The following is a 15,693-nucleotide window of genomic DNA, read 5'->3' on the forward strand; positions in this document are numbered from 1 at the left end:
ACCCACCAGGAGACATGCAGCCCATCTCCTGCAAGCGAGACCTATGAAGCTGAGCCAACTGACACAGCCAGTGCAGAGCAACTAAACAAAAAGCATGGGGAACACTCTAAGACAACAGTAAATACACCATCATCACATGTTGGGGCTCTCAAGGAGAGCTGATGCTAAAACAGCACACAAGCTCAAGTACAAATTTCTAACACTTACTTCACAAATCTTTTCCAATGAAGGGACGAAGAAATCATCGCAGACAATTGCCAAAGCATAAAACATATACATGGCCTGCAAAAGAGAAAAGAAAATGTTGAGTTTGGAGACTGTCAAGCAAAGAAACTGAACTGCAGTGTCCCAACTTATCTTGGGCTTGTTTTGATATACATTTGTAAAAAAGATTCTCTTGTACGAAAACTTCATGGGGCCCTCTGGGATTTAACAGAAAGATCATTAAGTATTTATCTAAAAGTTCTACCAAGCCATCAGAAACTGCCAGCACTTTATCATAACGACATTAAAAAAATAAAATCTCTGGATATTGCTTAGTTGCCCTTAACTTTTCTCTCTGTTGTGTAGTGCAAAGCTTTTTTATGATTATATTCTGTGAAAATCTGGATTATTGAGGAGCAGCAGCTTTTGAAATGCTAGTGTTCTGAAAAAGAGGAAAGGAGCTTGTTTTCTGCACATCACCTGGGACAAACTAGCAGAGTTTTAAAGCCAAGTGTTCTGCACAACAGGGGAAGTGGGAAAGAGGAGAGGACAACTGTACCCTTGGACGACCTGTAAGACAGGCCAGCACTTGTCCCTTACAGCACTCCTTGGTGCGAGGCCTGAAGCATATCTATTTTATTTGGCATTCCCGTGAGGAACCAGAAACAATCTATCTGCACAAGCTGCCAAAAAAACTGTTGCAAGAGATGCTACCTCACCATCTTGGATCTCATTCCTAGCAGACTGTGGTATCAGCAAAGGTCTATTTATTGCTGCATGCATGTAAAAGCGCATGCGTGTGAGAGATCCTTAAATTGTGTGCATGTAAACAGAGAGGTGAGGCCCCGGACATAAGCCTGGAACAGACTGCGCAGCAGCAGCCAGATGTGTCTGGAACAAGGAGTACGAAGTGCTGTGCGTGGTGAGGCAGGAGAAATTGACACTTGAGCTCCTTCTTCATTCTCCTGCTGCAATCTCACCGCCCACTTCTGGTAGGGAAGCACCCCACTAGGAGCTGTGCCCTGTGCACACAGCCCTTCGTCGCAATCCATTTCTGATCTCGTTACAATTTTCCAGGAACAGGTTTAAATACCCACTCCCCACCAAAAAAAAAAAGTAAAATAATCAACTTGCTAGAACTTAATTATTTAATTATTACTCTACTGCAAAAAGTCAATAATTTCTATGAAAATCTCTGCCAAACAATCTTTTCAAGCTCAAAAATAATTCAAATATACTTGTTCAGGATTAGAGCTAGGAATTTCATCACAATGGATGATTTTGATGCCATTTTGAAGATTCAGTGCTAGACAGTTAATTAGGTAAAGGAAGCAAATGCCTCACAAACCTTGTGCATCACAGGAAGCATGATCAGAAGCAGCCTGTGAGAGTTAAGTGGCCAAGTCCCATTGAAATACAATGGATAGCAGGTGCCCAACTTCAGCCTGGATTTTTTAATCTGCTAATCATATTAATCTGCGTGGGCCATGCTGTCATTTTCCTTTCCCAAATGCACAACAATGCCTTTCAAGAACACTAATCTGTACACCATCATCCCTCTAAATTGAGTGCACTCTCTATATTTGATATATATCTGATAATCTACAGTCACAGAGTGCTGGGCATCATATGGTTGCTTGGGATTCCTGCAATCAGCTATGGTTGTGGTAGCCAAGTTCTCCTGAACAAAGACAGGTAGATAGAAAACAGACAGCCAAAACCAGACAGCATGCCCCCCCCCCCAGATCAGGTCATTTCATCATCTACCTCAATACATGGTGCACAGTCTTTTTCTCTGTGCTCCTACTATTTTTTCAGATAGTGAAAAACTCCCGCACACGACGTGGTATGCAGCAGGTAGCTTCAGCCTGGACAGACACCAGGTGCAAGGTGTCCATCAGTTTAAGTTCAGGCAAATGCTTCTGAGAGTTTTTAAATGAGTGCTCAAACGATGTGACAGGTGATTTTGCATCATCTCCAATGCAAACAATAACAGGAAAGCATACCCATGTCCCAGTAACCATACATGTGTCAAAAAAGCTACGTTTCATGGCATTCTAATGATTTTTAGAGTGTACAATCACAAGCCAAAAAGGTGACAATGGAATTTTCTTTTGTCCACTCCGTCTTATGCATTTGTAGGATCAGGTACAAGAGGAAAGGTAAAAAAGGGGGACTGAAATCAGGAAGGAGTGGAAAAATGAATGTGAAGAAACTACTGCCACACTTTCTCTAATCCTTTTGGAGGTGCTGGGGAACACCAAGCTGCCATGCCTGCTGAAAGCACTGACCAAAGCCTGCTAAGTCAGGAAGACTGCTGTGGGCGACTTCAGCAAGTTTTACACCAGGCTGATGGAACATATCAGGCTGAAACCATACTGACTTACATGCTTCAGCATTTATTTTTAATGACCTCATTGTTGTCACAATTCTGGTTCTGGCTGGGAGTCTTTCCTAATTTAACTGGCTTGAATGCAATACAGTATGAAGAGTCCAAATCTATGGAGTATCTTGTGAGAAAACAACTTGGTTCACAAGCTAAAATACTGGCAATTACCTTTGGTAAGTGAACACGTGATGACAATAAACACTACTTCCTTGAAAGTGTTTTTTGTTTGTTTGTTTTTTAATAAACAAAAAGAAAGTTTAGAGTTTGGGCCAGCAGGAACACACCCAAAAAATTAAATTTTATTGCAAGTCAGACTCGTAAAGATATAGCTCAGACACCAGTCCAGGCTACTTAATGTGGAAAGAAGGAAGAGAGCCAGCATCAGGGCAGGCAACTCTGTTCCATATGTCAAATGTGGACAAATGCAAACAGCACGGCTTTAAGCTTTTGCAGCCAATTAGGTGGTTTGAGCTTCCACCCAAGTTCAGCTGTGGCTCTGTTACTGCGCCAACTGCTTGCTCCTCTGCTGGCCAGCCTCTCTCAGCTTCATGTGACTACGCAGCGCTCCCAGCTGGCGCATACAGGCACACCTGCACTCACCTGGGGTGCGGGGTGACGCCGAGCCACAGCTTCCCTGTGCCAGCCAGCACTGGTGGCACCTAGGAGCACTCACCTGGACTGTGTCTGCGATGACACTGGGTGACACAGGGAGGTGAGCACTGCAGTGCCAACTGTACATCAATGAACTCGTCTCTTTCCCCTACAAGCAAAGGGGCAAACCCCCACAGCTTCCCTAAATCCTAAACACAACTAGGGCTTCAGTGAGCCAGCTGGCTGTGAACCTGGCTGGGCAGAGCCAAAGGAAGAGCTCACATTGCAAAGAAGCTGGAAACAATGCGAATCCAAGGGGTCGCATTGCCTCAGCCTTCAACAAACACAAGCAAGCTTCGCACGGCTCAGGAAGGCAGCAGGGCAGCACTGCTGAAGTCAGCTCCACCTGCAAGCAGCTACTGGGGACAAAGGCAGGGCCTGAGGGAATGTGGATGGGCTGGGGCAGAGCTGAGGCGAGAGGTGTAATGGCAATGGAGCGAGGTGATGGGGAGGACAAGAAGCACGTCTCAGCCCAAGCACTGCTTGGTCGCATTCGGCTAAAGAGAAGACATTAAAATCTTTGAATAGGCAACCTTATTAACAGACACTTCTCCTCACCAAAAGGCCATTAAAAAAATGACGGAAATATAATGACCCTGTATTAAAAGATTATAAATTCCAGATTAAGTATTACATTAGGATTGGTTTTAAAATGATGCTTCAAATAAACAAGCATCAGAGAAGTAATTGCAATTTCTACATGAAAGTAGATTAAACATCTTACTCAAAAAACGTGTTCTGCTGCTCAGGACATAGGTGATTATTGCTCCTGTTTGTCCAGCATCCCTTTGAATTTCCTGCACCAGTCTCCATTAGAGCTTCCTTTACTGAGCGAAAGCCAGGAACATTCCACAGGAACGTCTAAGCGCTGCAGAGGGCAGCAGCTTCGCTCCGAGAGTAGGGGGGGATCAAAAGGAAACAATAAAATTTTGGTTGGTATGATATGTAATTATGCTGACCACCTCTTCAATCACAGCCAAATATATTTTAGGGCACTGTGGTACAGGAACACTGAGGGTTTAGAGGGTAATGAGGTAGCACTGAGGATTTAGAGGGTAATGAGGTAGCAATGAGGCAGTTCAGCAGATGTTTGGAGAACAATCTCCCAAGCCAGAGAAGCTGCTATGGACAGACTGAAGGTGCCTGCCAGAAGATTTACAGAATGGGAGCAAAAGCCTTGGGATGAGCAGTGGTGAAAGCACCTTCCTGACTCCTCCTGGCAGCTGAGCTGTGCCAAGGGACAGAGGATGAAGGACCTGTCCTGCCTCACAGCTGATCTCTTCCACTCCCATCCAAGCCCCGTATGACTGCAAGCTCTGTCAGCCACGTGCCAAGTCACCTTCCAGCTGAAGGACCGAACCACGCTAGCCTAATTACCCAACCCTCCCCAGGCAGCCAGTGCTAGCAGCCATTGCCCACCCCAACACAATTCCATCTCTGTTCCATCCAATGGGTGCTGAAAAGGCAAGGATAGACTTCCAGCCTGAAGCAGCATTAAATTGAAGAAAGATCTGTATATATTTTCCAGACACAGCACGTGATTGGAGGTACCAAACACAGGTCCCCTACCTACAAGGCTCAGATACGTACCTACGTTTCTACTTAAAAGTTTGTTCTGAACAGTTAAAGATGTCACAACTGAGAGATATTCATCCCTACATCTTTGTTTTGGGAAATCTGCTTTATATCACATTACTTCATGAAATAGCCAGGACAGCTTACACAGACTTGGCCTATATAAAGATCTATTCTGTGTTTTTTTTTGTTTTTGTTTTTTAGCAGCTTGTCTATCATAAAAATAGTATCTGTACATAATTCTTGTTCATATTTTTCCTATATTCTCATGATCAGGCTGAATTTAGGATCAATTTAGCTACAGTTCTAGAGATTATTCTAAAATGGAGTAATACTCATCCTCAGTAAAGGAATCAAGTTTGACAGAAAACGTCACAAGCAGAGCACCACTGTGTCGCTGTTCTTGTAGCTCAAACTTCAGGTCTTTTGTGTCCCCCAATACTAGTTGCTTGGATGAGTTGAGCTTTATTATTTTTTCCGTCAACGGGTTCTGTATTTCTCTGGGAAAGAATGTATAGGGCATGGTTCTCCTGAGAAGTTAACTAGAGTTAACTAGTGTTGTTTTTTTTTGTTGCTTTTTTTTTTTTTTAATATGAAATTTGTTTGCCAATCTGACCTGCTTCACCTCCAAAATGACAACCTGTCATAAATAATGCACATGCCACCTTGCACCATAGTGCTTCACTGGAACCACTGCAACCAAGCACAGAGCTTTCCTTAATTCTGACTACATACAAAAACCACCTAGAAGTCCACTAATGAACAGAAATTAAAAAACAACAACATTAACAAAACAACACAACACAAAAACACAACCAAACAAGAAACCCACACAGTCCAAGCTCACTCGTAGCAGTGGGCTGTGGTACCACGATGTGATAAGCAGCAAGCTGTGTATAACTATCGCTTTGTATTGCATGTTATCAGTAAAATAAGTATGTTTAGGGCACCACAAAATCATCAGCAGGAGGAGACATCTCTGTGCCAGAGAAACACGACCTGGCCGGTCTCTGACTCAGCAACAAGGCAAGACAGGACAGGTACAGAGCGACCTGAATTTTCTGAGCTGCTCGCAGCCATTGGTGGAAGCCCTGTTTGTGCAGCCCGTTCCCAGAGCTGTTCCCCCGACAAACCTCTGCAGGTGCAGGCAGGAAGCATCCCTGCAGCCACTCATGCCTGGGCTCTGGCAGGAGCTCACCTGCTGCTGCACACCAACACACACACCCATGCAGGCACATGCAGACGGCTCGTGTTCTGGCACTGCAGAGCACTGGGAAAAGGGGAAGTCACACTGCACCATGCACAAGACTGCGATGAAATGGGGATCAGTGCGTTCTGGGACCAGTCTGCAGCTGGGAGGAAAGGTAGTGCCCATCCCCCTGGGCTCTTCCAGGGGAACCCGCAGCGACACCCAAACCCTCCTTCTGCTGCCAGCACTCACCTTACAAGTGCCTGGGTGATACCATCTCCCGCCCCTGGCTCTGGAGGTACTGGGTGCCTATCACTGAGTGTCCACACAGGCATCAGCATGAATCCACCAGAACAAATCAAAAAAGGTCAAATGCTATGAGAACATCTAGAAACCTGCATCCCTTTGGGGACAACGTTAAGATTTCAAAATGAAGCTCTCAAGTACTGGGACACTCCCAGATTGCAGGCTTTATGTTTAATCCTTTAGTAACGAACAGCAATGGACTCTAAAAAGCCAGACCCTGGTTCCCTCCCATTTGAACATCGCAAATGAGTGATTTAGTGGGGATTTTTTTGTTTGTGATAACATGCCCTCTTCTCAGAGAGGACATGACAATCATTAAATAGCAGTGAAGCAATCAGCTGATGAGCTCTGAAGAACTACCTAGGGGAAAATTAAACATTTTAGCTCCAAACCAGAAGTACATTTTCATTGGCCCACTTTCCTCTTGAAGTGTTTTACATTTCTACTGACTAAAACTATTGCTAAATTGCTCCTGCCCAGTTGCTCTTAGGTTTTTAAAGTGTTTAGTGAGTTACTATCATCTTTGTGAAGCATCAGATCATGTTAAGTAATTCTTCACAGCCTCACTGCAGGATGTGCTGAGGTGTAAGACTTTCTGTTTTCACTGTCATTAAACAACAGGGGGAAGATGCCTTGGGAATCCCCTGAAAGGCTATTTAATGCATCCCCCAAAATTCCCAGTTCATACAATTTGACCCCTGGTTCTCTGTTTTTTTGATAAACAAGTTTTACCTTGATGTCTTTTAGAAAGTAATATAAAAATGTTGGCAAAAGGGGATTGAGAGAAAGAGAACAAGGTTTTAGTAAAATAAATAAAAACAGTTTAACAAAGTCCCTTTGATTTTATAGCCCGGTCTCCTCAAACTTGCAGAGACAGTTAGCTCTGTCTGCATCTTTTCCTACAAAGTGCAGTTCTGTGCATGCTCTAATTTGATCAGACATTTGGTAACTGAATTGCTGGAGGGTAAAATCAGAATTAGAGATTGATTACCCCAATACAATGACAACCCCTTTCAATCAAGACTAAAGAGGCAGGTTGCTAAAAGTTGACAGTCGTCTTTTTTCAAAATATCAGTTCTCTCTTTGATGATAGGTTACAGATACTCCACAGTAAGAGGAGACAAAGCATTTGACATTGTTCTTTCTGCTTCTTATTGCATCCAACAGGCTGGACCAGGGCCAAAGACAGCAAAGTTTGTCCTGGGGATTCACAAGTTCACGGCTCACGGCAGAAAGACACCGGGAAAATTCTCAGCTGACGCCCGCGGTCACGAGCTGTATGCCTTCCAACAGCCTCAGCAGCTGAGGGCTTGCCTGGAGCCGCGTGGTCGCGGAGCATGCCCGACTGAATGCGGACTTGTCTGTGGTGGGGTTCTGGACAGGACAGCCCATGGGCAGTCCTGCTAGCTGGGCAGGGATCATCCATTCCACCCGCCGCATTATTCAGAGCCAATAAAGCTGCTGAGGGGAACCAGAGCGCACTGAGGGACTGAAGCATCTGCTTGCTAGAGGGGAAGTGACTGGACATGGTTCTGTTGGGACAACAGATGCTTACATCTAGTTCTTACTAAAAACAGATTTTTCCTTTTATTCTGAAGCAGGTAGTTCACCTTTGATTTTCAGTCCTCAAAAATCTGTTTTGTTATATGTTAAAGTATGTTCAGCTTGTTCAGAGCTGACAAAAAGGCCGTGGAAAAATAAACTATCTTGAGAGCAATTATGAAGCCGAAATCATAATTTGAAACAGACTGGAAAACAGCCCAATTCACAGTTCATGTACTCAACTGTATGAGAATACTGTGTGATTTCACTGCTACTAATACTGAAAAAATACAGTCCAGGTCTTGCCTCTTTTAAAAAGCCTGGAAAAACACATGTTGAGGAACAGATTCCACTGAGATTAAGATTGACTTTAGCAACCCTCATTTTTAATGGTCTCATTATAAACTTATTCCTGTAACTCGTTTTTTTTTTTTAATAATTTTTGTGTTGAAATCTAAGAAACACAAGTTTACAAGGCAACAGCATGCTACTATAATCATCATATTTTGCTTAGAGTGGCTACACAAGAGTCTGCTAGCTGTTTTTCATATACAAAGATGAATTTAACTATAAGCACTTAAGCCTTTTCTTAAAAACTCTCGTAACACTTTTCTGTATTACCCACAGTAGAGTTACAAGGGGACAAACTGTGTACCAGTATTTTCCAAGACCTCATGATGTGGTTTACACATTTGCCATACAGATTAAGAGCAGATAATACAGCTTCTTGCATTAACAACCAATCAAGAGTGACCTTTCCATGTCAAAACACAAAAACCGTGTGAGGCTACGAGCACTGCAAGAGAAACAAATAATCAGCATCCAGCATGCAAACAAACAAATAAAACCCATCGGCCAAGATGCACGTTACATCGTGTGTGAAGTACCACACAAGGCGCAGCGCAACATGCTGACTGTGACAGTAAAACTGACAAACGTTCTGAAATTAGGAAACAGCAGGCCAAGGCTGCCTGGGACACATGGACGTTTCTCCATGGCTGTTCACTGAGAACCACTTAATCCCAGGAGTACTGTTTCCCATGCCATTTAAACACAACCGCAAGCTCCGCACCAGGCCCTTGGAGAAGGGCACCAGTCTGGCAGTTGGTACCAGGAGGGCACAGAGCCCGCACAATGCGGAAGCCTGATCCCGGTGGCGCAGGGCTTTTCAAGCTGCCCATGCATGGTGGCCGTGGTGGTTTAGAAGCCGGTGGTCCTGCGGCTCACAGCTGAAGTGGGGCACGCACAGGGGTAGGGGAGGACCTGTGGAGTGGACCACAGACAGGCAGGTGAAACCCAACCTGTGGCCTTTACCCCACACCTACAGCGGGGCAGCTGAAGATCCACTGAAGATGTCTTTCTCTCCACTGAACACAGAGCAGCTCCGGGTGACTAGCTGCAGCAGGGCACAACTCTGAGAGATGGTTTATCTGGATTTTTTGGGAGTATTCTTGTGGGTGCTAAAAAATCCAGCTTAGGTCCAGGGTTTGCTTTCCAAAACATCCAAAAGCTAACTGTTCCCACAGAACCTTGAAAGCCTTTGGCTTGCCAAAGTCAATAGTGATGTTACTCAACAATTTATTGTAGCCGTTTAGCCGAAATAAGATCATAACAGAGCACTCACATTACATGATGCAATACAATCTAATTTATCTTTAAAGAGAAACCATGAATCACTGCACATAGTTAATGGTGACTGCTCATTTAAGTTGACTAAAAATTATAAGATAAGATATAAATATTCATTACAAGCAGGTATTTTCTTTGCTGCTTAAGAATGTCTTTTCCCCCTTGAGGAGTACCAAGCTGGCAGCTCTTCGTAAATTTAGGAGACATTAAAGAAAAGAATTGTCTTTATCTACCTAACAAAAGTTGAAAAAATGATCTGGAGGGAAAGTGCTTCCTTCTGTGAGATTACTGCAGCTGCCTGTATGGACTTGTAACAGTGTCTTGTGAACTAACACACCATGGTTACGTCCAAGTAAATTTATTTCCAGTACCTTGAATTTTGACCTTGCCCATACACCCCATTTAAAATGACTTACTTGGAGCAGAGATCACACAACTCCAAGCCTGAAACTGCACACCTTTTTGACTAGTAAGATTTTAAAAATAGCATTTATTAAAATCTTGCTGGCACATTTCTGAACTTTGAAGCCCAACATTTTCTAGAATTCCCAAATGAATCCAGGACCACTGTGCAGCTAGCAAATGTGAAGTTATGATCACTTCTTTGATATATTCAGGAAGAAAAAACTCACCTCAGCAACTTAACTACTTGGGGTAGTTCTGGAGGTTCAAACTACAGACTGACTAGAGTATTTTTCCAGCTATATTACAATATTACTCAAGCTCCACGTATACAGTTCTTCTACAGGCACCATCCCTGTCAGGAAAAATGAGAAGTTTTGCAGTGTCCTTCCAGGCCCATCAAACCATGCTGGCATCTCAGTCTCGCTCACTGAGATGACATCTACCTTGCTGCTGGGAGAATCCTTGGCCCTTTGGGTCTTAAACTGAAAAAAAACCTTTCTGGCTCTCAGATATTTTGAGAGAGTTTTTTTTTGGGGGGGGGGGCCTGTTGTTTAACTTAGCATGTCTCTAAGCTCTGCATTTGGCCAAGTATAATAAAGACAAGTGAAAGGGTCAAAAATCAGCGAGACGACAGTGCAGTGGGGCACACTTGTTTGATGCCACCCTCTGGAGAGTGCCCGAGAAAGCCAGCAGCCAGGACTTGATAACATCACCAAGCTGTCCCACCATGTCCCATGTGCCAGAGAACGTTCTCCTTTGTCCCACCAACCTGGGAGCATCCCCTTGCACAGCAGTGGCTGGCAGAGGAGTTGGCAGCATGGGGTTGCACTGCTCCGCTGGCAACACTGCACAGCTGCCCAATAGCTTCGGCAAAGCCCTTTGCATGAGTTCATTCAGCTGACAGCACGCGTTCAGGGGCTGCAGTTGGTTGGCCTTTTAGGAGTTAGTGAAAAAACTAAGAAGAGAGCATTAAACACTATACTCAGATGAGTCACTAAAACTCACTCTCAACCATGACTGAGAACAGAAGGGGAATGTCTGTGTGCAAGAGCAGAAAACCCTGTGGGTAGGGAGCGGTATCAACTGTCAGCAAACATACCAAATCCAGTCCAAACTGATAGGAAAAGAAATGCAGTCACAAAACTTACACAAAGGACGTGCAGGATGACAGCTCCATGCCTCCTGTCCTCGTTTGTAAAGATGTCATTGGGGAATTCATGGAGAGCTGCAAAAAGGAAAAAAAAAAAAAAAAAAAAGCCCAGATGCTTTATCAAGTACTCAAAACTGCCACAAGTACTGTTAAGAAACATAATGAAAAAAACACAGGAATCCTTCTGTGGGGCAAGGGCTCAGCAATCTCACAACAATCACGCCTATGGGCCCTTATGCACAGGCTCTTTGTTCTGTGTTAGCTTAGCATAACTTGTCCTCTGTCAGTTATATGCCTTGCTCCAAGTGTTTGTGTGTAATTTGCTTCTGTGGCAACTGCAACTGCATACCTAAAGACACCTTGCAGAGAGCAGATAAACCCCAAGAACACATCACCATGCTCTTTTGGAAAAGTTCAAGGGGAAACAGCTTATTCTAGCGCAAGTGCTAACAGGTCACTCTCAGAAAGCATTTCTAGCTTATGGCTTTGCACCTGAAAATGGATGGGTGAAAGCAGAGGGCAGGTACTAGAAATATTTCAAATAAACCTCATTTACTGACCAAAAAGTCTGTTGCTAACACACCATTGGCCTGTACCCACAGTGAGGCAAGACACAGCGCACCTCCAAGCACCAGGACTCTGCCTCTGGGTACTCGGCTGCCGCTTTTACCAGGATGACAACGCATACACACAGAGAGACACCATGAAATCATTAGCTAGGAAACAGGGACTGGGTCTCAGATCCCTCATGAAATAAGCGAAGGGAGCTGCAATTAGCACTGCGGGAAAGCAGCGCCTGTCTCATCTGAATGCATGCTGGCTTGATGCCTTCCCCTCTCATCTGCACACAGAAAATGCTTATTTTGAAGAGGCCACCAGCAGCTGCCGTGATTCGGTGTCGTGCTCTTGCAGAAGCTGTTTCCCCTGCGCATGTGATGGGGGGCATCGCGTGCGTGCCCCTTGGCATCCTGAGGTGCTGGGGTGGCCAGGGACAGGCAGCTGCTTCGCCCAAGCCGCAGCCCAAACACGACTGGGTCTCCAGGGGCTGCCGCGTGGTCTCCGCACGTTGGGGCTCCGTCCCCTCAGCCAGCCGTGTTCCTCCCTCCTTCCAGCTATTCTAGTTGATACAACGCAGGCACTGCTCCTTTTCACCTCGTGTGAAACCTCTCCTGCAGTTTAAGCCTGTAACTTGTTGCTCCAAACACTGCAAACTCAGAGGGCGGTTCATTTTGCTCCTCTACAGCCCTGCTTCCCATGCTGCAGGAGTTACGTCTTCCCTCTGGCTTCTCTGCTTGTGAATTCCCAGCACCAAGTTCTCCAACGTTATTGCGCAGCTAACATTTCCCAGTCCCTGGAAATACTTAATGCTCTCCACAAGGGCAGCAGCTTCCTTCAGGTGCTGCCCCCAACAGCAGACACATTAGTCTTCTGGGACCTTGCAACAACCCACCTTTCAGCTGTTCTGGCTGGTTTGCCTGCACAGCTATCTCTGATTGCCCTCGCTGAACGAATAACAATGTCAAGATGCTGGAATTTCCTCTACAGTAAGTGTTTTGATGATAACCTGCTGTATTAGATAATTAGCTAGGGTCTGAAAGGGGATGCAGCCCAAGACAGCAGTAGATAGACCATGCCATTTACAGAGGAAAAAATGTTTTACTTTACCTGCTTCTTAGCTCATTTGTGCATTTCAGATCAAAACGAATCATTTCTCTGCCTTCAAATTTCACTCTGCCTCCTCAGAGAGGTCTTCAACATGAACGAGACCTTTGATGTATGGCACCAGTGATGCACAGGTTTTGACAAAGGCATGTCAAATATTTTGAAAAACAGCGAGTGTGCAAAAGCCTTTGGAGTTTTAAGGAAGGCTTAGCATTACCATGATGCCCCATGAGCTGTAACACTACATACATGGATGGAGAAAGGCAGGCCAGAGACCTCCTGGAGAGCACAGTTCATCAGAGCAACACATCTGAAACGTTGGAAGCGATTTTTCTGTGAAGCTGCTGTTCTCTGTGCCACAACAACTGGCAAGAGCTCCCATTTTCTCGGCATACTCTCATCATGCCCGACCAGAGATGGTCAATTAGTTTGTGTAAGATTGCCAAGCCTCAGGTCCTGGCCTCAGCCTCACACCCCCACAAACAGAGCCATGGCAAGGCAACAGCTATTTTCCCCAGAAGTCCAAGGACAGTATTCAAGGATTCCCCTGGCACGGCCTCTACACATTCCCAATAGCAGTCATTTCCTTGCAGCAAACGAAAAGGCAAAGTCATTATTGTTCTGAATGAAGGATGAAAGTGTTTACTCTGCAGTAATGCTGTACGATTCAGGCATACTCCATGGTCTAATTAGCTTCAGAAACAGCATCTGTTAGTAGAAGTGAACCATGAAGAGACTTCATGCAGAAACATAATTATTTCAAATAACAATATGATAGAGCGAGAGAAAAAAACACCACTGTCTATATCAGATGCTGTTTCATTCAGGATAAGTGGATCCTGTTTCTGACCTCAAGAGTCTCACCATAAATTTAGGCTAAGTTTCTTGGAAAAAAGAGGTTTACCTTGCTTCTCTGTGACCATGTTATCAGCACCCAAGGTCTCTGCTTCAATACAACTATACTGCCAGACTGTGGCCTTACTAATTGATGTGATCTTCAGAGTTTCTTTATATACTTCTCACCACTAAGATAAGTTTAAGACTTTCAATTCTCAAAAAAATTTTTTTTTTGAAATCGTCTTCCTGTGACTATGATATATCCCCAGTGTTCTACAACACCTTGCAGTCATCAGCTGCCCTCAGGTGGCCAAGCTCACACAAAGGAAAAAAGAAGGCAGTCTACATGGTCAGAAGGTGATGTGCTAAAGGTGTCAACTCCAAGTCCTTCCATGTTTTGAAACTTCAAGGTGGCACACTGCAAACAAGCAGGATACGTTATAAAATGGAGGTATTCACTCACTGAGGATGCTGTGATGGGTAACAACGTAGGACAGGCCCAGAAGAAGATACTCCCTTGATTGCCTGTCAGCAATAATACCCACAGTAATCTAAATGTGAAATCCAGCTGCTGTAAACCCTGTCTTGAGCAATCAGCAAGGGTATGCACAGGTAGAAGAACTGAACTGTACACGCTCTGGTGCTTGTATTTCTCCCTAAGCATCCCCTCCCGCTCACTTCTACAAATGGGGTGCTAGGATAGGTGGCTGTCACACCTGTTTCCTAGTTTAGGCAGTTTTCTAAATGACAAGGGGAGAAGAAAGGGACATTCTGGAGATTGCAGGGAGAGGTGATGGAGGTAGAACTATGACCTCTTGGTTCCTCAAGCATTCATGCTTCTGCTCCCTTCCTCCTTACCGCAGAGAAAAATACCAGCTCCAAAGTAACAAGCTTACACCTAAAGGAGGTTTGCAGTTCACCTGGTAGTATCACCAGGATTAAATCCTGCACAGTCATAAAGCCTTGGAAACGATACAGCAACAAGCATCCAGGAAAGCTGATGGCCCGCTATGCCAATCCAGAAAATGGCTCAGCAATTTAGTTTGTTCAATGTATCTTCACTACGAGCAATATATTTTTGTTAGATTAGCAGTGTTCTTTCCAAAGTCAAGTAATTGATGTAACAGTCAAAAAGAACGTACAATACAGTTGGATAACCTTTTGCGAATACGGTGTTGCAAGTCACTTGAAGAAAAATTACTTTCATTTACTCAAATGCTTTATTACAGTTCTGGATGTTAATTAAATTATAAAACACTTAAAGACAGTCTGCCAACTAGGTTGCGCGAATGGCTTTTGGTAATAAACTGAAAAGCAAGTGTGAGGAGGATGTTGTGGCATTCCAAATGCTTCTTGGTAATTCCAGATCTGAATTGCTCAATAACGCTGAAATAATAGTTTTCTTCTAATGGTCAGTTCCACACATTCAGCCTTGAGTCAGAAAAATAAAGCTGCTTTTTTTTTCCTGGCTTTTACATCATTATCATTAATAAAGCTTCAGCAATTGGAATTTAATTAGCAATTCCATAAATGATTAAATGGAAAAATAACCCAGCTAACTCTCACAGCTCTGCTGTCTGTGAAGCAATAACTGAGCAAAAAGTAGTTACATCAATTTTATTACAAATGCAATAAGCAAGGATGCTACCCAGGCACTGAATCCGAGGAAAACGTTCTTGTTTGCATAAGCAGTCTTTTGACCGAAGACTCAGTTTACTACTTTTCCCTGTATCCTTAAAGCAGTGGTAAATGTAAGGGGTCCTAACTGACTGGTGGGAGCTACAGGTGAAGTACAGAGGGTGACTTCAACCTGCTGACAACGGAAGAGCATCCGAACACCCTCTAACCTGTAGCAAACGCCATCCCAGACGCAGGCAAGGCCACGAAAACACAGCAGTAGCACCAGGTGGGAGGGCTGAGCCCAGGGGGTCCCCAGGAGCCCGACTCAGAAATGCTGGACTAATGCCTGGCTCTGACTCGCCCCCCGTGCTGGGACACCCCCTCACCTTGCCTTGGTGCTGGTGATGTCCCACCACACAGCAGGACTCCTCGGCCAGGGCTTTAACTCTCTTCGGAAACAGAGCTAGTGCAGCCGGGATGCCCTTCAGCCTCCAGCCCCAGCACATGTACTGTGCCAGCCGCACACAAAGCTGT

At 44.6% G+C, this 15,693-nt stretch overlaps 1 protein-coding gene across 14 annotated transcripts in view; it reads right to left on the reverse strand.

Moving 5' to 3' along the window:
- RIN2 (Ras and Rab interactor 2) overlaps positions 1 to 15,693 on the reverse strand; it is a 349,998-nt gene that overhangs the window by 171,224 nt on the left and 163,081 nt on the right. For 8 of the 14 annotated variants that reach the window (XM_083832271.1, XM_083832272.1, XM_083832261.1 and 5 more), the window contains exons 3-4: positions 11,039 to 11,115; positions 208 to 282 (exon numbers count right to left, since the gene is read on the reverse strand). In XM_083832271.1, the coding sequence (XP_083688397.1) occupies positions 208 to 282; positions 11,039 to 11,115 (152 nt within the window). Of the gene's footprint in view, positions 1 to 207; positions 283 to 10,117; positions 10,243 to 11,038; positions 11,116 to 15,693 lie in introns of all 14 variants that reach the window. The other 6 variants (XM_083832276.1, XM_083832253.1, XM_083832275.1 and 3 more) reach the window with 2 other exon arrangements.

The sequence above is a fragment of the Anser anser genome, assembly GCF_964211835.1.
Source record: "Anser anser genome assembly, chromosome: 3".
NCBI lineage: Eukaryota > Metazoa > Chordata > Aves > Anseriformes > Anatidae > Anser > Anser anser.